The following is a 27,307-nucleotide window of genomic DNA, read 5'->3' as shown; positions in this document are numbered from 1 at the left end:
CACCGTTGTAGTTGATGTTGTTGTAGTTGTTGGTGTTAAGGTGCTAGTTGGCACAGTTGTAGTTGATGTTGTTGTAGTTGTTGGTGTAGAACTGGTAGTTGTCACTGTTGTAGTTGATGTTGTTGTAGTTGTTGGTGTAGAACTGGTAGTTGTCACTGTTGTAGTTGATGTTGTTGTAGTTGTTGGTGTAGATGTGGAAGTTGGCACAGTTGTAGTTGATGTTGTTGTAGTTGTTGGTGTAGATGTGGGCGTGGTCACAGTTGTAGTTGATATTGTTGTAGTTGTTGGTGTAGTGGTGGTTGTTGGCACGGTTGTAGTTGATGTTGTTGTAGTTGTTGGTGTAGATGTGGTAGTTGTCACAGTTGTAGTTGATGTTGTTGTAGTTGTTGGTGTTGAGGTGGTAGTTGGCACAGTTGTAGTCGATGTTGTTGTAGTCGTTGGTGTAGATGTAGTAGTTGTCACCGTTGTAGTTGATGTTGTTGTAGTTGTTGGTGTAGAGGTGGTGGTGCTTATTGTTGAGGTACTTGGGGTAGTGGTAATTGTAGTTGTACTAACAGTAGGTGTAGGTGTGGGTGTGGTTGTAGATGGAGATGCTGAGGGAGTAGAGATAGTAAAAAGATTAGGTATTTCTGTAAATAACATTTAGTTGACAAAACAGCTGTTTCATCCACTATTTAATACTTTATGTATAATTCTGTAAAACGGCACACATTATGGGCATCAATTATTTCAATTTTTTGTATACTTACTGCAGTTAATGTTTCCATTTTCACAGGAACTAGGAATAATAGATAAAGAGATAACCAGCTGTTAGTTTTTTTTGGCAGTACTATAAATATAACAAAGCAGGAAAGTCTGAACTCACCACCATCTGGAGTTTATTTGCACTTCTTTTCCAGGCGGAACAATGGTGTCATTGAAATAACAAGTGCAGTTCCTCAGTGTAGTGCATGTACCAGTGTTTTCATCATAGTAAGGTGTCTCTTTTGAACATCTTGGGTAACAGCCTTTATCGAGAAGTGAAGAGAAGATTAATTGCCATTTCAATATAACGGACATTTTCTTTGTCAGCCTTAGTTATAACAAGTATGAAAATAATTTTAAAAAATAAATGAGTAACTATTTTACAGCAATTAAATGTCCTCTATGTGGCACATTACAACTGAAAAATAATTTAAACAAAAACTAAGATATCATTCTTCTTTTCACAATCAGCTGAATATTAATTGAAATGTCATAGTTTCATACAAATAAACTGGAAAATTTTGGCTACCTTCCAGCTTGTGGGTGAGATAGTTTCCATGGCTACAGGTTAGTATCTGACCACAGGGTTCGTAATGCCAGCTGCACTGGTCCTGCTCGTTGTAGTAATCACAGTAGACCGCTGAAGAGTAAAAATTTTTTTTTCGATTAAATTTCATGTTTCCAACACAATTTACCTACCTAAAAACTGTATTAAATAGTTACTCACGGTGGCCCTGAAGTGTCACAGCAAAACAAAAGCCACAACACATTCACCCATAACACAACACATTTTTTACTTTTTCAAACAATCTCCCGCTATACAATCTGTAAGGACTGAAAACAGCTGACTACCCGTGATGTCACATACGTCGCTGCTCTGTTCAGATGATGTAAATTCCATTGCGGTGGTTCCGAGAAGAAAAATTATCAAAAGAAATATCACTTCCGTTGTGGCTTGATGTGCTGTTTTGTGGTTTATTGTGTTGTGTTGTGGCTTAATATGTTGTGTTGTGGCTTAATGTGTTGTGTTGTGTTGTGGCTAATTGTGTTGTGACTTTTGTTTCGCTGTGACACTTCAGGGCCCCCGTCGTTACTGATAAGGAAAAAATAAAATATATGAAAAAGAACTCAAATGAATTCGGAAAATTGAAATGTTGTCAACTACTAAGAAGTGTAATGTCTGTCCCCATTTGTTTGAGGTATTTTGTATTAAGTATTTATTGATTTAATTATCATCATATTGCACTGAAAAAATCCATGCTGACCTTTGAATATTGTGTGAAAAAAACATAATCAGGAGTTAATAATATATTGAAAAGTGCTTTGTTTGTTCATGGTTTAAACCAGAGTTTTACAACAACTTTCCCCATAGATTACTTGAATCAAGATATCTTTAATATTTAAGTCAAACTTTTGTAAGGGCGGATCTTCACTTACGACACATGTCAGGTGTCCTCCAGTTTATGCAGACATCCTTCTCACTGCAGGCCTCTGCATAGGCTGCCACAGCAGTGCAAAAACCCAGGAACTTCCCTTCAAACTCACAAGAGCAAGATTCCTGCACACAGGCTTGGTAGTAGGGCTCTGGGTCGACCTGAAGGTTAGTAAAGATCCAGCAATGTGAATAGTTTCCACTCTTTACTTTGCCTTTGAAAATTGGAGAATAAAAATTGTAGTTTCTGATTTGCATCCCTTCCACTGTTCAGACACTGGATGGAATTTTACTGCACTAGATAGGATATTTAAAAAAAACAACAATAACAAAAAAAAAAACTAATTATCTTGATATAGTCTCTAAATCTGGTTAAAATGACAGGAAAAAACAGCAATCCTTCAGTGCTCCTAAAAACTTTTCATGTTCACCAGCACATAATTTTCAATCTTTCTAAAATACCGCTTTCTTTCGGAGCCGTATTTTGGATGAGCTGGAGATCTTTCATAATCCTTTTAACAAGTCCTATTAAAAGAGCATTACAGTAATCAAGGTTAGAAACTTTTCAGTTCTCATGCACCCCACTTGCATGAAATTAGGAATATAATTTAAACTAATCTTGTTTCGAATTATTAAAAAAAAATAATTCATTTATAACTTTGAGAATTTTGCTTTGGTGTTGTCTTTTATGCTTCTTTACACCCTCTGTAATACTTTTAATTTTTTATGTACAGCACTTAGAATTGTCTTGTACATAAAATGTGCAATACAAATAAACTTGCCTTGCTTTTCTTTTCTGCCCTCCTTTAACTTTCCTCACAAATTTGTGGCCATGTGACCCAAAACCAGGTATTGGTGGCATGACAACCATACAAAATCCATACCTTAAAGTGACAGTCTTTAAATGTGTCTCCTTTAAGAATCATGCAGCGTCGTTGTGCCCAGGCTGAACAGTATGAGCGGCGTTCACATGGAAATACTTCAGAGGTCACATCAGAGCAAGGAGGAGTGACAGCCTTCCAGCTGTTGCCAAAAGCCAGCGGACTGCTCACCTCTAAACACACAGCCTTAGATATAGTTAAACAAATATAACAAATGCATAGCTGCATTATTAAACTTTGGGAATTCACCTGCTGAGCCTTTTATCTGCAGATCATTCATTTCATTCGAATCAAAATTCCCACAGAGGCCACCAACTTTGTTCTAGAGGAGAGACAGTTAATGATTAATAAACAATTATTCCATTATTATTTCAATGAACCATCTTATTTCCTTGTGCTGTATTTTAATTTAATAAAGAAACAAAATGATTGGCATATGAATGATTAACTTTCACATCTTTCTGAATCACTCACTCTCCAATGTGGTTGTAGCTCTACGGTGATCCTGGTGTGTTTGTCCCAAATGAGAGTTAAACCGTAGCTTGGCACTGAGATTATGATATAGAGTCCCACAGTGTGTGTGGTGTAAAGTGAATTTTGCTCAGTAGTCCAGTCATTTAGGAGGCGTTTGGTCACTTTCATGTCATTCAGTGTCAGGATGACTTTGCCCTTAATGGAAGAAATTGATATGTATAAATTCGGTTTAGCATGTGTAAAAATCCATAGAGCACAGTTTGGTTGTAAAACAAATATGAGAAGTGAACAACTAAATGACTAAATGATGCAACTGATATGATGAGCTGTCAAATTTATCACAAGAGAAATCTACCTGCAGGTGCAAGACAATGGAACGAGAACAGGTGAGTGCCTCATCACAGCAAGGTACACTTTCCACTCTGACTGAGAAGGTGCCATAAACATCCTAAAATAATAGAATTAATCAAAGACTACCATGGAAAACACAAATGATATTTTGTAAAATGCTCTTTGGTATACACACATGAAAATAAAGAATAAACACAAGATAGGATCAGTAAAGTCATCTATTTAGTAACTCATATCTATTTCACTTAGTTCAACTCCATGTCTCCCCTGACCAAACAAACACAGCGATGCAGTGGTTCTATACACCTCCAGAGGCCTTACCTCTACAAGCGTGTACTGACAATCCCCATCAAAGCGATACCACTTAGAGTCAAAAGTCTGGTAATGTCCATTTCCATAAACTTGACACTTTCCATGACATGGTTCATCTTTACAATCCCACTTGCCCTGATCACAGATGCTGAAAAATGAGGTCACGTCATTGTTGCCATACATGGATTTATAGAACATTTTGAAGGAATGAATGATGGCTACTGAGTGTGTTACCATGTTTGACAGTTGCCTTTGACATGTTGCCCTGCAGTGAAAACCTTGCCACTGTACACACATGTGCAGTTGTCTTTGGAAACACAGACTCCGTGGTGATTCTCATATTGGCCATGTGGGCAGTAGCAGCCACTCTCACATGTCATATTTGAACCCTGGAAAACAAAAACACCACAATGTAAATGTTTAGCTCAAGAAAATAACAAAAAAGAGGACTAGAACAAGACTGCAAGTGAGACTTTCCAGAAGTAAGTAAATGTGAAAAGAAAATTATTGGCTCTTGCCATCAATAGCCACAAGCCTCAAAGAAAAGAAGAATTCCTACTATACTATGACTAGTTGCATTTTCATTCTTTAAGTGCTTAAGTAATACAGAAAGACATATGTTTTCTTTATTACTGTTAAACTAAAAGTTATTTAGTTACTAACAGAGGCAATTGATGAATCCAAACAACCACAGAATGTATAGAAAAATCCTACTTACCAATGGTTGACTTAGACTCTCACAAGTTTTCTGAGCGGTGCTCACCGGGTACTTTGAGCAGTGAACACAAACCTTCCCATTTTTACAACCTAGCACATTGCAGACAGTTTCCATTAAAGAAGATAAATACACATATTTTTAGTCAGTTCTATTAATTGGTAATAAAACAGTCAATAATAGACAAATTACTTTTTTAAGAATGGTTGGCAGAACTTTTTTCATAACAAACGTTGTAGATAAGATGTTAAAACACTTCTTTTGCACAAAAATTGCTGATAATAAGAAAAAATAGAGCTCATAGGTAATATGTTGACAAAAAAAGGTATTTACCACAGTCTTCAATGCAATTCAGCTCCCCATTCTCACAAATACTTTAAGACACAAGAAGATAGATGGATAAAGATAAAATGGATAATTATGGATAGATAGATAGATAGATAGATAGATAGATAGATAGATAGATAGATAGATAGATAGATAGATAGATAGATAGATAGATAGATAGATAGATAGATAGATAGATAGATATGAATAATTTTGCATCAATATAAGCCACAAATACTGTCAGCTAAAAAGCAAGATGAATGCTGAAAACATACATGTGTAACATGATAAACTCACCACTGTTGTCCATCAATTACCACAGGCCCTGGTGGTGTTGCACCACCATGGTGATGACACTCACACTCTGATCTTGGGGTGCAGTTATTTTCTTGATTCAGGTGGGTTCCTTCAGGACAGCCACAGCCCTCTACTGGAGCATCTTGTAAGTTGCAGCGAGGATCAGGGCCAGACAGGGAACGGCATGTATGGTTACATGCCAAGAGGTTGTAGGAGAACTCTTGGTTCTTTGGACATTTCAGAGCTTTGAGACAAAATTGTGATTCACATTAAATACTTTAACACTTTAACTTTCATTATTTTAACTTATGTGTGTTTAACTCTATAATTAAAGCCTAACTCACAACAACCGACAGCCTTCCTCCAGTCCCCAAGTTCAACACCCAGATTGGCACAGGCTTTAGCATAGTTTCCCAAAGCAACACACGCGCATTGCAGCAGATTACTGCCACAGTTGCAGGTTTTCTGGATACAAGCCTTGAAATAGTAATACATTTGATTATATCAGACATTGAGTGTTAATATATCCATTAACTTCTGGAAACATATTAAGAATTTACTTTAATGAATAGAAGGTTCTTACTGTGTGATATGGATCAGTTGGAATATAACCATGGCATTTAGCAAATATCCCAGTTGCGTTATTCAGCGCAGAACACTTTTCATCTGCAAATATTTCTGTAAAATTACATAATTACACGATGTAAATAAAGATGTTTGGAAGATCTTTGCAGAGAAACTTGTAGTGAGGAGAAAAAAGCAACAACCATGCAATGTACGATTGTTTATATCATCCATGTTTAACTTCTTAACTCAGATGTAAAAAAAAACATTAATTTCTCGGTATGTTCATATATATAAATAAAAGTACCATTGTCAGTGTTTATGCAGGGATTGGGTATATTTTCTGAACAAGCACCCAAGCTCCAAGACAAAGCAAAAAGCTTTGCCGAGCTCTCAATGATCCCGCTGCTGGTAGTGAAGTCATCTGTGGTATCATCATTGTTGTTGCCACAAAGACCTGAGAGACAACCAGACTATAACTACAAGTCCAGTTGGATCATGCATTAAAATAAAAAACAACATGCAACACATAACCAGTTTTACATTTATGGCTGAAAAGAGTAAAAGTGTTAACATGAAGAGTACATGAAAGGGACAGATGATTTTACCTCCTCCTTAAATAATAAATAACAATAATAATCTTCCTGGTTTACACCATAGACTGTATATAGAGATGCCCGTAGCCTCCGTGACGTCACCCGTAGGTTTCTGAAGAGCTGAATTGAAGGTCGGTGGGCGGTTCCTACCATCGTCATCTTGGCAGCATCATGTGTGTCGTGTCGCCCGGAAAATACAAATATGGGCAAAGAGGTGGAACTGACAGGGGGCTGTGAGCGTCATGGTGGATGATTGACATCAAGCGAACACCGAGCTTTCTGTAGCTAAAAGCTAACCAAACTTACCCGGAGATAACGGGAGATAACGGGAGCTAACCGAGCTAACGGAGGTAAGTGGGCTAAAGCTAAGCCATATTGTTAACCATCTAAAAACTGCGGTTGTTTTACGTTCTTGTGACTTGAAACGGGAGATTGGTACCTGTCAATTAAAAGGACCCGCCCCTAAATATTCTGAACTTCTTAAATTACTTTTAAATGGGCGAGTTAGAAAAAAATTCTCCCCCCCTACAGTTGTCATGAAGGTAAACCTGACCTATAAACCGAAAACAGATTTTTGAACCAGGATGTAAACATGTTTATTTCTGCCATGAAGTTGGTCTTTTTAACATGGGAGTCTATGGGGATTTGCTCTGTTTTGGAGCCAGCCCCTAGTGGATGAAGGGGAAACTGCAGTTTTATGCACTTTCACATAGGCTTCACTTTTAACCGCCAGAGGTTGCCGCTTGGTTTACACCCAATTCGCTATATTAGTTGTAAAATAAATTTGGTTTCTGGCTTTACATCAATAACAGTTAGACATCATTTAAATACATGCCTAATACACAAACATCCTCTAATGTTAATTAATCCTCAAGCAAACTTTGGAAGCTCTGATTATATGTTTTTGTCCATTGTGAAAAGGTAAATAGTGTATATATTTCTACACTGAGTTCCAAACCTGAGATGACGCCACTGTGATTCCTCGGTGGTGTGATATAAAGTTGGATTTCAGGAAACACTTGGACTTGGATCTTCATACCGAAGGACGTTTGGACTTGAACATACATGGAGGATTGCCAGAAAACCAGGACATTCTCTGACAGTTGACAGACACCAGTAAGAGATTTTATAGAAAGCCAACCAAACTATTTTCTCAATAAAAACCAGTTAGTTTCCTTTATCTTACCAGATTGATGAAACTCAGTAATCTTCTTATCTCCAAAAATAACCATGTCGTGTTTAAATGTGTACATTTCCTGCAAACATATTTCACATCTAAAATTAGTTTGCTTTTCTTTCTCGATCAGTCAAGTGCTCAAGGTAAATGTTTACCTGAAGTAGTTCGAGTTTAACTGTTCTCAACGATGCTTCCTTTTCAGAAAACTCTATTGTTATCGTCCAGTTAAGGCCCTGCATCAGAGACAATAGTGTTATCAGTATAACAAACAAAAAACAGCAAGTTCATGTCAAACAGTTGGCTGTTGGAAAGATTTACCTGTGACACTATGTATGTGCATTTACCAGGAACTGCAAACTGTTTACCATCGAATGTTGTGACAAACTCTCCTTCAATGAGACACCTGGGAGGGCAGGAGTTCTCAGAGCAATGCCACCGTCCATCTTTACACAAACTGAGGAGAAAGATTGAAATTTGAATTAGAAACCTAAATCAAGAATTCAATCATTCTGTGTTAAGGGGCCTCGAGGGGCCCGATAGTCTACTTTGACCTAGGGCTACGAAATTTGGTACACATGTATAAGTAGCCAAGACGAGCAAAAAACTCAATTAACCACCTGTTACCATGGCAACGGGGTGTCCGCCATCTTGGCGTTTATGCCCTTTTAATCACTTTAAGCGCATTGTATTTGAACGAACTAGTCTGAGGCGATTCATGCTATTGGCTCCACGTTCGCCATGGCGCTTCGTGACAAGATGGGGACAAAAAGTTATTCAAATCTTTCTGATAGGAGAAAGCGTGTCACCGTGGCAACCCATGGAAAAAAGCGTTCTCGCCATGAAACACAGTTCACTCATCATTTAACTATAATATGTATTGTTTTGGGGGGGGCGCTAGGGGCCCGATCGTCTATTTTGACCTAGGGCTACGAAATTCGGCACACATGTGTACCAACCCGAGACAAGCAAAAAACTCAATTAACAACCTGTAACCATGGCAACAGGGTGTCCGCCATTTTGGAAATAATCCATCTCGCCATGAAACACGGTTGACTAATATCTGTGCAGAAATGCATTCGATCTGCACCAAAATGGAAAGCATTCATATTTGGTAGGTCCTTAACACATTTTAATATGTATTGTGGGGGGGGGGGGGGGGGCACATTTTGGTGGGGTCCCGAGGGTCCCGAACGTCTACTTTGAGCTAGGGCTACGAAATTCGGCACACATGTGTAACATCCCAAGACGAGCTGAAAAGTGCATTGACCACCTGTTACCATGGCAACGGGGTGTCCGCCATCTTGGCATTTAGTCCCACTTAGCACCGTGAGTGAATTGTTTCTAAACAAACTAGTGTGGAATTCGTACCATTGACTTCACATCCACCCGGAAGCTTTGTGACGAGTTCGGGTGGAGGTTTCGGCATGAGGCAAGGACTCGATGGATGCTACTTGCGGCTTTAATTTGAATTGTTGTTGCACTAAATTGGAGTCAGTTTTATTTATGCACTATTGTAATTTACTGTATATATAATGACAGTATTCTTTGATGTAAAATAACAATCAAAACTAACTTGATATAACAGATTAAAATGTTTACATTTGTTGGTAACCATAGTAATTGAATATATGTGAATTATAATGTTTAACGAGACCCTTTATAAATCAGAATTCTTTGTAGTTTTGAGAACAAAGCATTTTCTTCACCAGAACACGCCACATTGTGATAGCTAATTGTCAACCGAAAATCTACTCAACAAAATGTCGTTGAAAAATTTGCTTTATTTTTGGTTTTAATCAACCCATTGGTATTTCACTTAACACTTTTAAATTATGCTAAACTGTTCATTTAAACAAAGCAAACACAACATTTGTTTTTCATCTTTGTTCCTCTGTATTTTCAGGCTGCCACACTGTTCCCTTCCTTTCCAGATGGAAATATTGCACATGCAAATCAAGTGCAGCAAGAGAAAAGACATTTCTAAGGAGAAGCTGGATAAAGGGTTGAATTTAATAATTAAGAGTTCATAATTTGTTTTTTTCTCTCTCAAGACACACTAGTTTGGTACTTTTTTGTAAAGCACTTTGTGCTATATTTTTAATTTATTAAAATTATTTTGTAAATAAAATTTGATTTGATGGGATTGCGCCGAACAAATGCATGCACCGATATAACTTATAGCTGAAGGGGGGAAAAAATGCAATATTTTTTAATATTTTGCTTTTTGAAAATTTCCAGCTTTGTGGAAAATACAAGAACTTTGACTCTTTAAAGAGAAGCAGTAAAAGAACATTGAGGACCACTGTAAAGTATAAAATGAAACATAAAAGCTACCAACCCACATATAGGCCTCACAGTTAACTCAGAACAAAAGCAGACTTGTTTTCTAAACTAATACACTTAAGCCACACTCTGTGCTGCTGACTCAAACTTTAATTTTGAAAAACATATTTACTCCGATAAGATCATTTTTTTAAACTGAGGCTTTTGTCCAACACGAAATCCTTTGTAACTTTTAAGGACTTTGAAAGGTTGATTCGTGTTTTTATTACGGGATTATTGTGCACTTTTATTGGTAAGGTTTATAATTGTTCACTGCAATTTGTCCAGAATGTTGCAACTTGCTTTTTTAACACAAACAAGGTAGCATATACTTTTCTATTATGTTTGCTTCATTTTAAGGTAGATGTCAAATTTTTGTTATTGACTTATAAACCTTTTGTTGGGCTGGAACCAGTTTATCTGTCTGGCCTTTTGCAGCATTATATGTCTTACAGATAACTCTGATCCATAGATCATCTGCTCTTGGTGGTCCCAAGGTCAAGGTTGGCAATTTGAGGTGATCAGGCCTTTTCTGTGGTGGCTAATGAGCTGTGGAACCAACTGTCTCTACATCTAAAATAAGCTCCAACTCTTGATGTTTTTAAATCTCATCCTCAAACTCGTTTGTACTGGCTTTTAATTTAGTGTGAGTTTTTTTTTTTCTTGCTTTTTAAAAAAGAATGTATCAGGTTTTTTTTTTCTTTTTATCAGTTTTACTGACTTGAATTCTTTTTATGTGGCTTGTGTTGTTGTACAGCTCCATAAATGCTCTATATATAAACTAGAACTTAAACTTGAGTTCTCAGATTTCAGCTTATAGCTTGACATGGATACTCAATAATTACAGCTGACTCATACAGAATAAAAAATGTTCCTTTAAGGTCAGAAGGTTTTGACTTATTTTTGTAGCTTTTAAAAAAAAAAAGAAAAAAAAAAGCCCACTCACCATGACTGACACCTGGTACTACGTGTTTCTCCAGTTAAGTAAGTCCTGCCATTGAAGACGCATGAGCAGCTGGACACCGTCACACAGTGGAAACCATCTGCACGATCATTGAGCACCTTACCTGCAACATAATCTCAGTCTAAGCCTCAGGCTGATAAGCAGCTAAATAAACAACAAATTTGCACATGCCAGAAAACTACAGCATTCAGTTTCACAGTCCTCACCATCTGGGCAGACACAGGAGCTCGTGTTTTCCTGATCGATGAATCTGGGATTTGGGTTGGAGCAGCTGGGAACATAAGCAGGACCCTTGTCTTGATAGACCAAGTCTCCAGGACATTTGGGTTCAGCTACATTCCCGTACATAAACAGAAAATCACAGCAAATTTCAGCAAAAAAAATTGTTTAATTGAATTCAGTACTAAAATGGAAACAAAAGAAAAATATAAACTTAATAATGAAATGATGTATGGTACATTCAACCTAAAAAAAATTCCATTTAAATTTTGACAATTTGAAAGTATTCTCATGTAAGACCACCCACCACATTTGGTAACAGATCTCCAATCAAAAGGGTTTTTTTCACACTCCAACATGATTTCATTGAAGAAAGCACAGCTGATGTATTTGTTGCTTTCATAGCCATGAATGTTCTCCTCACAGAGATGTATATATTGAGCAGTTCTTTCTTTCAGGCAATCCATTGTGTGTGACAACTGCTGACATACCTGCAAATATAAGCAGAGGTCACATCAAAATATAGAACTTAGATCAATTTTATTAAAACATAATTAAGACCTGTTTACGCAATATTCCATTATAAAAATGGATGCAGCTGAATAGACTTTGTCTTAAAGAATCTTGAAATATGAATTAATTTTGAGTTGATCATTTTTAACTTAGACAAAATCTTCCAAATTTTAAAGAAACAGAAAGCTCTCCAGTACATCCAGATATACACTACCAGTCAAAAGTTTGGATACACTTTCCCACTGGATTTACTGGAAACATGTGTCCAAACTTTGACTGGCAGTGTAAAAATACAAACATAAATTTTCAAAATGATCATTGTGGTCACAGAATTTCACTTAAGTTAATACAGTGAATGCAGCCGTCAACTTACTGGATTATCAAGAGAGACAACTTACGTCATTAACAGCAGAGACAGGATCTCGTGTTTTACATGTGTCTTCAGAGCGCACATTCTCAGTTATCAACTGGTACTTGTCAACTATGACAAAAAATAGACATCATTAAAAAATAAATATTTCAGATAAAATAAATTTTGAAAGGCATTTACCCATAGAATTTGATTAAATGTTAAAAACAGCTTGTAATAGCAAGAATTTCTTGTCATATTTCAATCATACTAAAACTGACCCAACATACCTTCAGCATTGAACTTCCCACAGAGTCCCGTTATGTCAGAGTTCTGCTCCTTCTCAAGCTCTACCTAAATCACAAAAGAAAAAAAAAAAAACATTTGAGAGTTGTGTGCTGTAACACTCAGAATACATGTTTATGTGCCTGTGTTTCGGCTCTCCTCCAGTCCTCTCACCCAGAGAGTGTCAATTCCTCCAGGTACATCGTGCCAGGTGACAGTTAGAGGAAGCAATGAGCTCTTGAATCTGGTGTAGATGCCGTAACGGAAAACATGCTGGTAGGTGTGGTCGTATGGAAGGGAAACACTGCAGACAAAAATACCCACACATTTTAGGGGAATCATTGCATGCTGATCTTGAGCATGCAGACTTCAGAAGTTGAATATATATTATTCAACTTGGACTTGAAAAACATATAAAAAAAATAAATCTTTAATTCCAGTTTAGTACTTCACAATCTCAGTCACCTTGAAGAGTGAAACCACCTCCAGCAGTGCTCGCCTTATGTTTTTTCAAATTAACCACATAGACAAAAAATGATGCACAATGTTGTAAATTGAAAGCTAATAATCAACTATTACTGGTGACACACAGTTGGTTGTGTGTCTGAGTATAATTGCACTTAATTGTTTATTCTAGTGTCTTTGGATAAGCATCAGCTGCTTCCCACACTTGCTGTTGTTGAAGTAGTTAAAGTTAGTGATTAAAACAAAATTTTGATTTGTAACTACGACAACTACGAGCAATGATATGTGAATCGGTAAGACTATATCCGACACAAGACCAAACCTTTTCTTCTCCACCAGGATGCTTCCATTCTGCAGAACGGTTCTGACTTTGTTTATGATGATCTCAACTTCACTCAGCAAACCATTATCTCCTCGCCGTATGGTGATGTCATACTCAACCCGGTTGTGGGTGAAATGGGTGAGAATGAAAGCGCAGTTCGAGCGCACATAGAAAGCTGAGCCATTGAAGGGTTGGACGACCCCGCTGCCATATGTCCTGCATGTATCTGTTCACAATGTAGAAAATATTTGCAGACTTTCAGATTTAATTTAATCAATGATAATCAGTTGTTTGAGATCAAGAAAGATAACAGAAAAATAACTTATCAGATCCCAAAGCTGATGAACATTATACTCACATTTCTGAGATTCACATCCCCAAAACACTGCAAGGAAAAGAAGTTATCAGTGACTGTGTATAATAATGTGAACTCAATGGATATACAATGCAAAACTCTAAATTCACCCTTTATATCTACATATACTGCAAAAGTAAATGGAAACAGGTGCAATTTATCCAAATCTGCAGATATTCATAAGCAAACAAGAATAACAGTAAAGAGGCATTTATTCTTCAACACAGTCTGAACCTTCTTTTAAAATCCTTCTTGTAATTTATTCAAGTAATTTTTAGGAGTAGTTCTCCCAACTTCTGGAAGGATATTTTAGTACTTTTCTCTAGATGTTGCCGCTTTGTGTTCTTTTTTCTGCTGAGATGATCCCACAATGATTCAATAATGCTGAGATCTGGACTCTGGGAGATTTCCATCACTCAAAAAATCATGTTGCTGCTGATTTTCTGTCCAGTTTTGTGTCATTTGGCACACCTCAGCTTTTTTTTTTATCTGTTTTCTTTCCTTTAGATGGCTACTTAGTCACCCCTCACTGTATACTATTTCTGATGAGGCTTCGGCGAGCAGTACAGAATCAACAGAATCAGATCGACAGAATGGATCAACAGAAGATGCAGTTGCATATTTCAGATTTTGTGTCAGGATTTTCATTTTGTTTTGTTTCATTTTGGTTGTTTTTTCATGTATTTCTTCATGACATAACTTTAAAATATGGTTTGGCTGCTGTAGGTATTTTTAACACCTGTCACTTTGTCTGTCCTTAGTTTGTCCAGTTCTCTCAGCTGTTTTAATTATATGTGCATTACATTCAGATTTTTGATGACTTTTCAGCCAATAGTTCTTTGAGAAACACCTTGTTGTTTCAAAACTAATATTTTTGTCTGTCGAACTGTTGTCTTTGGTATTTTTCATTGATGTGGCCACAGAAATGGTGTAAAAAGTAAACAATGTAAAAAAAAAAAACCTATGAAGAACTTTCAATAAGCTTGAAAAGGTGTTACACAAGACACTAGTAAGATTAAGACAAAGTCAGTCTGATTGAAAGTAAACTAGAGAAATGAAGGGTTGGCCCAGTACTTTCACTCATTTCATTCAGCATTATAACTGTGGATCAGTAGTGTGGAATTTTTATTGTAAAACTAAATAATTTTGAGTTAAAACATGAATAACACTGGCATGAGAACTAGAGAAAACATAAAATAAAGAAAAACATATTTTATTCTCTTAAGAAACAATACAAATAATGCAAAGGTACAACTGAATAGCTGTGTATTACCTGAGAAAAGGAAAACACAGATGGCAAACATCCATCGTTGAGAGGTCATGGTGCTTGATGCTCCCTCGCTGCAGGACACCAGGTGACACCTACAGTAGAGAAAATACTAAGACATCCCTCCACAGGGCTTTTATAAGCAGCATATGCACACATTGCCTGTAACACCACCCCATACATGTAGATGTGTGCACTCATTCATGCATACGAGATTGAAATTCTAACCAGAAAACTAACATTGAAATTATAACACGTCCTGGAACTTTGGTTTACCTTCAAGCATTTCCTGATCACAATGTTGTATTTAGATTTTTTTGGAGATAATTATGAGATTTAAAGGCAGATAGAAAGCCATACAACTTAAGCAAAGTTTGATTGTCAATTCTTCGATAGTCCATGCATGTTCAAGCAATTCATTTTTTTTGTTTAAAACCAAAAACTAAATGATGGAAGTACAACTGTTTTTCTGTTTTTTCTTCAATAATCAAAAATAAAAATGCATCAGAAAAACTGACGAACAAATAGACTGACTTAAAAAACGGCCCGTTGTTGGTATTTTGGCAATTTTTTAAAAATCTTTTTCTTAGAATTGTTAGATGAAGACAGGTAAACAGATGGCCAAAAGTCAAGGCAATATTTCAAAATAAAAGCCACAATAAGTATGTAACATTATGCAACCAGACTGGATAATGTTGTAATATCCGTGCATAAATACCTTTGTTGGCCAATATATCTGTTATACCTACACAGCTACCCACATAATACACAATATAATTCAGGTAGACAGTGACACAGGGATAAAAACTATAAAAATAAAAGCTTAGAGGATGATGTGTAACCAGAAAAACAACAGGTTGATCACTTTTTCTGTAATCAAAATAATGTAATCAGATAGTGCTAGATACATCGATATATGTAACCCATAGAGCAAATTCATACTACCAGCAGCTCACAATTTAACATATATAAAGAATAATATGTATTAATTTTATGATTAAAATGAGTGAAATAAAAATATAAATTTATATTTCAGAAGTCACTGTCTTACAGCCAAATGACACATGTAACACATGTATCAATGACACAAGGATCTCCTGAACCTCTCAGTCTTGCACTGCATCGAGATCAACCTCTCACTGCAAATACTTCACTGTCCTGTCAGGGTATCATGGAGGAAGTGTTTCTACTGTTTATAGTGCCCTGCAGTATCCTCATCTGCTGCTTCACCACAGTTCTAACAGGGTCCAGCTCCCTACCCAGCATTGCTTGTTAACATACCTGTTCATGTTAAAACTGTTATCTCACTACAACCTAAATGTTGGGGTAGTTTCTTTTAAAAAAGTAACTAATACTCTTTACTTCTGTAAATTGTGATGAGATTACTTTACTAGTTGATGCTTTTTTTAAAAAAAAAAAAGTAATGCAGTTCTTAATTTACTGTGTAGACACATCATACACATGAAGATGCATACTGTCTGCAGCCATGCTGGGTTGATACATACAACATACAACAAAATATTTGTCATGATGAAGCCCCCGTGACTCATCAACTTTCATCAACTATGTGTTCTCATGAAAATTAGATCTATTAAGGTTTTCCTGGAACAAACATACCTCCTTCAGATCTAAATTCCAGTTCATGTCTCTGCTGTAGGGTTTTACTGAAACATCAGTTCTCTGATAGTGGAATGATATTACACACTTGCTGATTGATCGGACTTAACAGCTGATCAAACAGACAGAGGAGTTCCAATCCACTGATATGTAAAATCAAACAGTTAGTACAATAAACCCTCAATAAAGTCAATAAATTAATATTTACTTAAAATTGTGATGTTTTCTCAAGAAGTGTTTACCCGGTCAAGATTGTATCTAGTGCAAACAGCGCAGTGCAAACGTCCCTTATCGTTTGATCTTGTCTCATCACCCCATGGATGCATGATTAGGTTACATTTTGGCATTCAAACAGTTTTCATCACATAATCCTGATCATATTGATAACACATTCTCTCAAAAACAGTTTTGAAATTTTGGCTGGAAAAGTTAATGACTCACTTCCTACAGTCAGAAGCAGACATGAAGAAGCTGCAATCAGTTTCTATGCCCCAAATGCCTGAAACAAACTCCCAAAATCCCCTGATTAGCTGAAAAACTCAGTTTATTTAATTCCAGGTTAAAGGACCTATTCTCTGCTAGTTTTTATTTAAGGCTCCAAATCTAATTGGTTTCTTCTTTAAAGCTTGATTTTTGTACTTGTTCATATTTTGAATAGTCTTATCTATATTCTTTCTTTTTATTCTTATGTCTTGGAAGTATTCCTTCCCCCGACACACCAAGTTAAGGTCAGCAGCCCCCCATCCCCACTGTACACAGTGTTGATGGAGAACTGCATCCCCCTCCTCAGTTGCCAGATGGTCGACCAGAATCTTCTTGAAGCCATCTAAGTCGTTTTCCATGCCCTCTCCAAACTCTTCCAGTGCCTAAAGTTTTTCTTCAGACTGCTGAATCCACATTCCTCTTAGCCTGCTGAGACCCATCAGCTGCGTCCAGAGTCCTACAGGCCTAGCAGGACTCCTTCAGCTTGACGGCATCCCTCACCGCTGGGGCTGAAGTGAGTCCAAGTATATAGACGGAACCACTCAACCTCACGTACCAGCTCAGGCTCCTTCTCCTCCAGAGAGGGGACATTCCACATCCATAAAGCTCCTTTCTGCAGCCGAGGATCAGATTGCCAGAGTCCCCACCTTTAGCTGTCACCCAACTCACACTACAACTGACCCCTACAGCCCCGAGTAAGTCCACAGCAAGACTTGTAAACTGTTTTGTTTTCTTAGATGAAGTCTAGAAGTGGACTCAGAAGCAGTTACCTCACTCAAACTGATCTTTATGGCAACATGTCCAAACAAGGACACACAAACAGGTATGTCATGAACACATAGATCAGAACTTTACACACAGAAAAACATGGCATGGGAAAGTACATTCCTAAAGTATAGTAAAGTGACTTTGTTAGAGATATTTTAAGTGTCGAGGCTGCACGGTGGAGTAGTGATTAGCACTGTGGCCACAAGGTTAAAAGGTCACTTTTAGCCTTGATCCTTGGCTGGGGGTAGGTTCCAGCGGCCTTTCTGTGTGGACTTTGCATGGTCTCTCGGGGTACATTCATTCTGGGTGAATGAATGAATGAATATTTTAAGTGTAATGTGTTTTTTACTTGGTTACCTAAAAAAGTAATATAATTTCTGTAACACAGTACTCCCAATATTGTTCCTAATATATGTCTAATTTCTGGAATTTATCTGCAAGCTGCCATGGATGAGTCAATAAAATATGTCAATATTGAAGTTAGAATACTCAATTTCTCAGGAAATGTGTACAAGGGCATATCTATCAAGTTGATTGTATCTAGTATATACAGTGCAGTGCAAACTTTGATCTTGTCTCATCATCTGATGCATGCACAGGTAGGCTACATCAAGGTATTCCAACCATTTCATGACATAATCCCCTCTGTAATGACTTAATAAATTCCCATTATTTTTTACATTTTTAGAGGAAAAACACACGCACTGGTACACAGGTAAGTGTGATGAGGTGATCCACACAGAGGCAAGGCAAGGACCCTGCCTGTTGTGTTATTATTGTAGCTATGCTCTAGATTAGGAGCCAAAGGCCTCTATTCTATTCTATATTCTGGCAAATATTCTTTAATTTTCAGATGACCTGGTCCATGTGACCAACGGAGATCTGCAGACCTGGATGGAGAGGACAACCTTAATTACACTTCAGCCTCCCACGGCCATTGTGGTTTCATTTTAATTATCTCAACAATTTCGAGCAAACATAGATTTTATCTGACTCTTAGATTGGGTTTTTTCATTTTTTTATGTGGCCATTTTTTTAATTGATTTTCTTCTTTTCTTTTTTTATTTAATAAATTATTATTATTATAAACTGGCCTGTTGCTGTCCTCCTTGGCAAAACAAAGGGTGCTTACCCGGTCATTTTTCACTCAACTTTGCGTAAGTTATCTGCTTTTAAGTATTTATAACTCACCACTCCATAGCCTTCACTACCATATGAGTCTTTTTTCACGCATCAAACTATAATGAATGTTTGCAATAGATGTGATCTTGACAAAGTAAACAGTTCTCAAGAAAATGTCAGTGTTTTAAGCTCAATATTTTATTGACTTTACCGAATATTTAGTCAACTCAAATTCTTTTATTTGACTTTACAGATCAGTTTAAGGAAACTCCTCTATCAGCTGGTTGATCGGCTGATAGAAGTTACATCTGACAGGGGTGTGGTTCTTTCAGGAAAGCTAGATCTAAATAAGATGAGAACAGTAGTTGATTAGGATGAGCCACAGGGGATTTCAGCTTAAAGGCTGATTTATACTCACGTAGCATCTGTGGCATGTCAATCTGCAGAAAGATAACGCAGAAGCAGTGTGTATTTATACTGGACCATAGGGTAAAAGCATGATCTTGGAGTTTCTTTTATGTGGGTAACAGTACGACTGGTATCAGATGGTAAACTCCACAGGGCAGAGTTTTTTCTATGGTTCAACCAAAAAAATGGACTATTTGCAAAAAGAGTGGTGTGATACTTGTTTAATTTTTATTGCATTTATTGCATTCACTTTTTTTTTTTTTTTTACCAGATAGTCTGAAATAGCTGTAACATAGCTGTAGCAAGCAGCTATGTCTGGTTTCTTGGGAAAAATAATGTAAAAAAAAAAAAAAAAAGAGAGAGAGAGAAATGGATGTGGCTCAACAAAAGTACAAAACTCAGACTCAATCAATTATTGTTTTGTGGATCTAAATGTCTTAAGGATCGACTTATATATGCATGAACTGATCAAATATTGAACTACAAACACAACAGGATGAATATTTCTGGCCAGAATTTTAAATTTGATTAAAAGGTAGTGTTATAGCCTTACTACAAATGCCTTGTTACATTACTACCAGTAGCCCCCATTTGCTTGCTCATTTGAAGATACTCCCCCTCCTGTGTTTAGATAAACCAGCTGGCCTTGAAAATATTTAAGGAAATACCCAAGAAAAGTGGATTTCTAGTTAAGCTGTTTGGTACCATGACGCATGTGTGTTTGAGGACTTGTTTTAAACATTGACTTGTAATACCGAGTCAGTCCTGTAGGGGGAAGCACTTTTCCAGTGTTCCAAAAGGAAGCCTGTTGTCAGAGGTAAATGAGCTGTAGCCTGTAGCTGCCTTCATGTTCATCAATGTGATCGATTTATGACTTTAAGTCATCTAGATCTAATGGTAAGAAACAAAGAAAAGCTCACCCTGACTGTCCCACATTTTAGGGATGATTTTATTTCAACTGCCTCTTCTCTTTTATGAACTCACACATCTGCATTATTTTCTGTATACATTTTAAAAGATTTAGCTGTAGGGCAGCAACCTAAATCCTCAGCAGAAATGACCCACTGGCTTTACACTACGCATCCAAAACAATGTTTCTTTGCGTCATGCCGACGCTGGTGGTGACGAAGTCGACCACTACACTACCTTTCCTTCCCACTCAACCTCAACTCTCGCATCAGGACCACAGGGATGTGATGCGCTGACAGACACAAGGCTGGAAAACAACTTTATTCAGCAGCCAGTGCAACATTTAAAAGATTTGTAGTACCACGTGGCTTTCCCTCCAGGTTGAAGGGTCGCGATTTAGTGTCGTGGTTGAGTGTGTGTTTTTTTCTTCTTCCTTATTTTATCTTCGTAGAAGCATCAAGTATCCACAACTTAGCCGCCCCTTTCTGTGTTGGATTTCCCATATGTCGCGAAAGCAGGTCGACCATGACTACACCCTCCGTAGTATGAGCAACCTGATGGGCGAGCGGTGGAAGAAATTCAACGACGGAGGTGAGCGGAGCCTCATTAAAGCTCCGTCCAGCGCCAGTATCAGCAGCCAGGGCGCCTCCGCTGGAGCTTCAGCCCCACCACCAGCAGCAGGAGCAGCGGCTTCCGCTTCCTCCTCCACCACCGGGGACCTGGAGAGGGCTGCCCGCAAGCAGTTCCAGCAAGATGTCACGCCCGGGTTCGTCTACGTTTTGGCTGTCTTCTCCGCACTGGGAGGCTTTTTGTACGGCTACGACACCGGGGTGATCTCCGGGGCGATGCTCATGCTGAAGAGGGAGCTGGAGCTCAGCGCCCTGTGGCAAGAAGTGCTCATATCAAGTACTGTGGCCGCGGCTGCCCTCTCTGCCCTGCTGGGCGGCTTCCTGAACGGGCTCTTAGGGCGGAGAGTGTGCATTCTGGTGGCCAGCTTCTTCTTTACCGTCGGGGGGATCGTCCTGAGCACCGCACCGGGCAAAGAGGCGCTCCTGGCCGGGAGGCTCATCGTTGGAGTGGGACTCGGTAAGTCATGTCCAAGTAGTTTGTTTACCTTTTTTATTATTTAAAAAATACATTTTTTCCCTTAGAAGTCTGGAAGCATTATTCCAGATTTGCACTTTGTTTTTGTGAAATAAACTAGAATAAACGCCTTCACACGTTCACAAAATTAACAAAAAGTAAATAAAAAGAGGTTCAGACTAAAATCTAGTTAGCCTGCCTCACCCATCTAACACCTGTTTATGTTTGGGAGAGATTTTTTTTAACAGGAGTGTAAAATCGAGCTCAAAATCCTGTGGACTTTCACTTAACAGAGGAGAGAGAGAAAAAAAAACATTATAGGCTAAACAAAAGTGAGATATTTTTCTGACTGCCAGAAGCAGCATGGTTATCCTCAGTGCTTTGTCAGATCTGCTTCAACCCCAACAGACTACTAAAACAGCAAAAGGGAGGGGTTTATAGTTGTGTTCAGCTCTCTGTTTGCACCACCTTTTAACACTGGATGATCCATCTGCAAACATCTGGCCTTTGAGAGTAGTGGAAATGTATTTATCAGCATAAAACAACAGTGGTTATTTTGCTTCAGCTAACAATTTCTGATGTCCCAATCTGACCTGTGATAAAGAAAGAAATGAAAAGAAAACTAAACAAAAAAAACCCCCAACAGTTTCACATGAAGTGTTTTGACCCTCCTCCAAATGAGGACTTCTTTGCAGTTAAATGTTGGACATTGACATGCTTTGCCCCTTCATGCTACTGAAACAGTTTCAAAAGTTCAAATAAGATTTGAAAGATGTCACAAGTTTAGTTTGTGAGATTTAGTGATACCTAATGACAAAACTACAAATTACAACCAAGTAAAAAACCATTTCCTCGCCATCTGTTAGCAATGTGATGGGCCTCTTTGACCTTTCTGATCTACCGGTGTACTGTAGTGCATCATGTTGTTTGATATAAATGACTCGTAGCAAAAACTCAACAACTCTTATTTCTGTGTAGCTGTTTGTGGCTTTATCAGTAAATCACTGATAAATGTGACACACCACAACTTTATTTACCTTTTTAAAGTTTCAGATATTAAAGCTCTTTGCAGCTTGGTTTGTTGTTGTCCCTGCTCTCCTTTCTGTGATGTTTGTTGTTTATAGGAGCTTGTGATTACTCAGCATGGCCGCTTCCTTGTTGTCATCAACATCATTCCCACTAAGATAACAGTTATTATCAGAATACCGTATATCGTATGATTATGTATGGTTTGGTAAAATTGGGTGATGGAGGAGAGCTCATTCGGCATGATACTGACGATATAAAAGAAAATCAGGTTAAATCTGTAAATGACCTGAGACACCTGTTATATCAGAATTGCATTTATGTAATTGGCTGCCTCATCTTTACGTCCCTGCAACTATGCAAATTTTCTCTCTAAATCTTCCTTTCTTTGTGTGTGTTTTTTTCAATCTTTTTTGCTCTCTGTAGCAGAGGAGCAAAACCAAAACACTGCTTTAAGTCAGAATACAGTGATCCTTCCTTTACTTTATATCAGCTGTTTATCCTGTGTTCCACCATCTGCATAAAACTGACTATTAAAACAGACTTACTTTACCATTTTCTCTGTGAGAATAGTAAGCAGTCTTGTTGGTTTTTCATGCAAACTGTTTCTTCTCGTGGTCAGACTTAGATGAATTAGATAAATTATTGCATTGCTCAACTGCTTGATTTAGCAGATGTCAGTCATTATTGTCTTTTTCCTAAGAAATGGAAGAAATTCTTTGCACAAATACTGAAGGGTTAAGAGATTATAAAAAGTACATGAATTAAGATGTCTGAGATTTAGAAAAATTAAGCTTATTTATCATGTTTTGAGTGATTAGAGATCTTGTTTCAGTTCCAAGTCTGCCTGAGATTTTTTATGAAACAAGTCAGCAGTAGACAGAGTGTGTGACAGACTTAATATGAGCCCTAATATATTCAGCTGCCTCTCTGTTCTCTTGTATTTGTTTCACTATAATTCTCCAAACTTGTATTTGCACATTCTGTTTAACCAGCTACAAGAAATTTTACTCAAACAAGCCTGGCATTTGGCCTGGAAACAAATCAGCTGATTAGGGCACATTGCCGCCACTTTGATTAAAATTAAATGAAAGAGTCATTTTGAATGGAAGCTGTAAATTACAAAGAAGTTCTGATGCATTAATAATACAAATTTGTCCAACCTGGGAACCTTTCTAAGGACTAAAGCCTGGGTATTCACATGGTAGAGAGGGCTTTAATAAGTGACTTCATTAAGACTTCCATTTAAACATTTACTTAATGTTCCTGCAGTCATGAGTCAGCTGTGTCTCCCCGTGACGGTTGCAGCACTTTATGAAGACCGTGTGAACAGGATAGACAACTTTATTCTTCTTCTTGGTTGATCTGACTGGTGAGGAGCTGCATTTTTTCCCCAGTAGTGTTATATGATCCCTGAAAATGCACAGTTGATGATTGACATCAGTTTGACTGACTATGTTCCCATTGCTGAGGGCAGCCTGAAGCAGACTTGCAGCTCAGCTTGTCTTTTCTCTGATCCGACGTGGCAGTGAGTTGACTGAAGAGAAAGATTTTATTTTGTTGTTTCTTCTGTAGACCTCACACAGCTCTAACTGTGATCATTGGGTTTCTCGATTTGACTGAATAGAGCTCAACTTGGGGTGATGTTTTTCAAGAAGTAAACTGAAATTAAAAGCATTTTCAGTTAGGAGAAAAACTAAAAAGATGTAATTGATTCATATATTTGCTTTAACTTTTACAAACATAAGCTCATTATAAGCACAAGCTATTACCTGTTTTAATTGGTGAGCTTTATTTCATTTGAGAATATACATAATTTGCCTTCAAGACATCTTTTTCACAGACATCTATGCATTGTTCAACATATAATCCAAAACCATTTCTCGACACACACTACAAATTTGTGGCTGTGGAAGAAGAGGATACAAGAACTGGACTGACCTTCCCGCAGTCCTGACCTGTGCCAAATACAGAATGTGTGGAGAATTTTGAAATAAAAAAAATGCACTGACAACCCAATACTCTTGTACACATAAAGACGTGCAGACAGGAAGATGAGGACCACATAAAACCAGTCGGTGAGGGAATTATATTGCTGTTTTGCAAATGAAGACTTATGCAATGAACAATGCCAACAGTGGTAGCTGCACACTTTTATTTGCACAACAAGCTCTGACTACTAATACAGGGAAGAAACTAAGTACCTGGGTCATTTTAGCTGTTGTATTACCCCCCCCCCCCCCCCCCCCCCCACCCCCCCTTCTGCCATTACAACATTATCCCATGCAGTTATATTCATTAAACCAAGCATGCATAAGCCAGGCTCTGATAGATACATTCTAGTACCACAATTAGCCATTTGAGACTCTAATAAAGGACATTTCTCATTGCCTTCATTTACTCCAGCCCAAGCCTGTCACCTGTACATGAACATGAGTACTGGTGTCCAGGACAGCCAATTGCTTAGTATTTTTGAACTGAAGTCAGCAAAAAGGTCACCCAAGCTGTTTGTCAAATCAGGAAAGGCCACAGAAAGCCATGCCCTGCTTCCCTCTTGTTTTCTACGCACAAGCCAGTGGTATCTCTGGTTCAGACTGGTTATTGTCAAGCTGACCTTTGCCAAAGATTAGGAATTGCTGTGTGGTATGGGCTGTTGCCTGTCTTAGTAGACAGACTGTATTGAACCAGACAGTTGGGATTGATAAGACTTTTTTGATTGACTGGGCTATTTCTGTAATTAATTGGTAGGAACATGTCTCTGAGGGTATGAGAGGAAAAGTCCATTCTGATCTGGTTCATTCAGATCAGTCTAACTTAGAAATATTTTATAAATCTCCAAAGTGAAGTTATATTACTGCAGTAAAAGTACTGGAAGAAGAACAAAAAGTCACTCTCATTGTGTGAGACGATTGACAAGAATGATTCTCTGACCTTAATGCAGGTAATATGACAGAACCTCTAGCTGAACACAAGTACTAGACATGTGCATGAGTTAAACTAGAGGTATATCTAGTCCACACTGACCCCAAACCCCTTTAGTGGGTCTAAAGATACTATTTAATCAAATACAGTACCAACACAGTCCAAGGTTTGGAGACACTTTCCCATTAAATCCAATAACAAAAGTGTGCCCAAACTTTTGACTATAAGTGTACATATATTTTAAATATTGTATATTTTAATGAGTGCCTTACTGAATGTAAATATTTAGTCGATTTTTGCAAAAATGCTTTAGATTTTTGGGAGAGGGAATTTTGGATTTCCCTGCATAGGCAGGTGTCTCTGTAAGCTGACCTTTGATGAGCAGCAAGAAAATAAATGGATGGATGGCATTAAACCTTTAAAAAACATACAAGTTGTCATTGTTCTTCATATGGAGTACTGCCATGTTTAGTTCTGGTGTCCTGTTTTACTTTGTAGTTATCCACCCTGTTGTATTCTGGTCAGCATCCCATTTCCTGTTTGTGAGCTCACCTGGTTTCATTTAGTTCATTCACTCCACCTTTGTTTTGTTGTCCTCTCTGTACATATACCACTTTGTTTCAGTCCCCCTTTGCCAGTTCATTGTCTGCTCTCTTGTCCTTCTATTGGATTAAAACAATTTGCTGCATCCCACCTGCCTCCTGCATTCCTCTGGCCTGCATTTGGGTCCTCTCCTCTGCCACTGTCAGACAGAGGTTTGGTTATATTATTGTAGAAACTTACATGGCATCATATTTTATTTTCATTTGACTGTAATTTGGAAAATGGCAGCTCATACAACAATATTTGATGTAAATGCCATGACACAACTGCCTGTTTCAGTGTGTTATGGAGAAGAAATCTCATTTATAGTGTAAACCTGTTGCTGGTGAGAAACACGGGACTGCAAAAATGACAGGTTTTCTCTGGGCTTCTGGCTTCCATAGCTAACAGGATGTTTTCAGTTGTCATACAGGTGACATGAAGTTATGGAGTCTGATTGTATTATGTTTATTTTTTTGTGTCTTGTCGAGCTAAAGTGTAGCAACTGAACTGAAGATATCTTTCTGGGATTATTAGTAGGGGTGGGAAAATCAAATCGAAAAATCGAAAATCGGGGTTTTTTTTGCTTCACAATTTTAAAATCGATTTTTTTTTTTTAATGTTAAAAATCAATTATTTTTTCAAATATATAAAACTAATCCATCTTAAAATTTTTGTAATTTTTTTATTGATTTTATTGATCTTTTTACTTGTCTTCTTGGGCATTATGGCGGCAGAATGATGATCTGGTTACTGTGTTGTTTTTTTCCTGATTGAAATCAAGAAATTATGAGCAAAAAAAAAAAAAAAGTTTTATATATATTTTTTTATTTTTAATCTACAAAAATCAGCAATTTTGAAGAATAGTGAGAATTGCAATTCAAATTGAATCGGCACCCAAAAAAAAAATCAAAATTGAATTGAATTGGGACAAAAGCATATCGTCACAGCCCTGAGTATTTTTCATTTAGTTTCCTGATATTTCAGGTTTTTAAAAAAAAAACTGAATTTATTTTGAAAGCTCCTTGGTATGTCAAAGTGCATGTCCAACATTTCAATGTGAACTGCTGTTCAGAGATTTACTGCTGAAGATTTCAGCCTTGGAGCACCACTAAAGTAGCCTTGATAAGATAAGATAGCCTTTACTGTCATTGCACTGTGGAGGCACAACAAAATTGAGGGTGCTCACACTGAGCCACTGTGCACCACAAAATAAAACAAATATTCCCTTCGAATAAAATTAAAGAGCAAATAATACAGTAAATTAGTGATATAATTGAAAACTGGGAGGCATGAGTTAAAAATTGAAAGTGTTATAGGACCTTAAAATAGGGTGCAGACAAACCAGAAGAGATGGGCAGAGGGTGACTGTTCTTCTGGGCTTGTTAAAGTGACTGGGCAGGGGGTGGTGGAGGGGGGTTATGGCAGACTGTCTGTGTGTAAGTCCATGGGTTTC

General features: G+C 37.6%; 2 protein-coding genes across 2 annotated transcripts in view; one reads left to right on the top strand and one right to left on the bottom strand.

The window, feature by feature from the left end:
* Positions 1-5,529: 5,529 nt before the first annotated feature.
* Positions 5,530-17,629, bottom strand: LOC306773350 (mucin-6-like; the record flags this gene model as incomplete). Its single annotated transcript, XM_079263139.1, has 10 exons — positions 5,530-5,777; positions 6,405-6,554; positions 7,652-7,789; positions 8,215-8,324; positions 11,139-11,259; positions 11,363-11,488; positions 12,528-12,591; positions 12,697-12,826; positions 13,310-13,535; positions 17,533-17,629. The coding sequence occupies 10 exons, from the start codon at positions 17,627-17,629 to the stop codon at positions 5,530-5,532; spliced, it is 1,410 nt and encodes a 469-aa protein (XP_079119265.1).
* A 3,112-nt stretch (positions 17,630-20,741) lies between these two features.
* Positions 20,742-27,307, top strand: part of LOC306773653 (proton myo-inositol cotransporter-like) — a gene marked incomplete at both ends in the record, with an annotated part of 75,774 nt that continues 69,208 nt past the window's right edge. Inside the window, one exon of the mRNA XM_079263527.1 lies at positions 20,742-21,324. Coding sequence (XP_079119653.1) covers positions 20,742-21,324 — 583 coding nt within the window. The remainder of the gene's footprint in view (positions 21,325-27,307) is intronic.

This window comes from Telmatherina bonti, assembly GCF_933228915.1.
Source record: "Telmatherina bonti genome assembly, chromosome: 23".
Lineage (NCBI taxonomy): Eukaryota > Metazoa > Chordata > Actinopteri > Atheriniformes > Telmatherinidae > Telmatherina > Telmatherina bonti.
The sequence above is the reverse complement of the archived record's forward strand: the minus strand, read 5'-3'. Positions and strand labels throughout refer to the sequence as shown.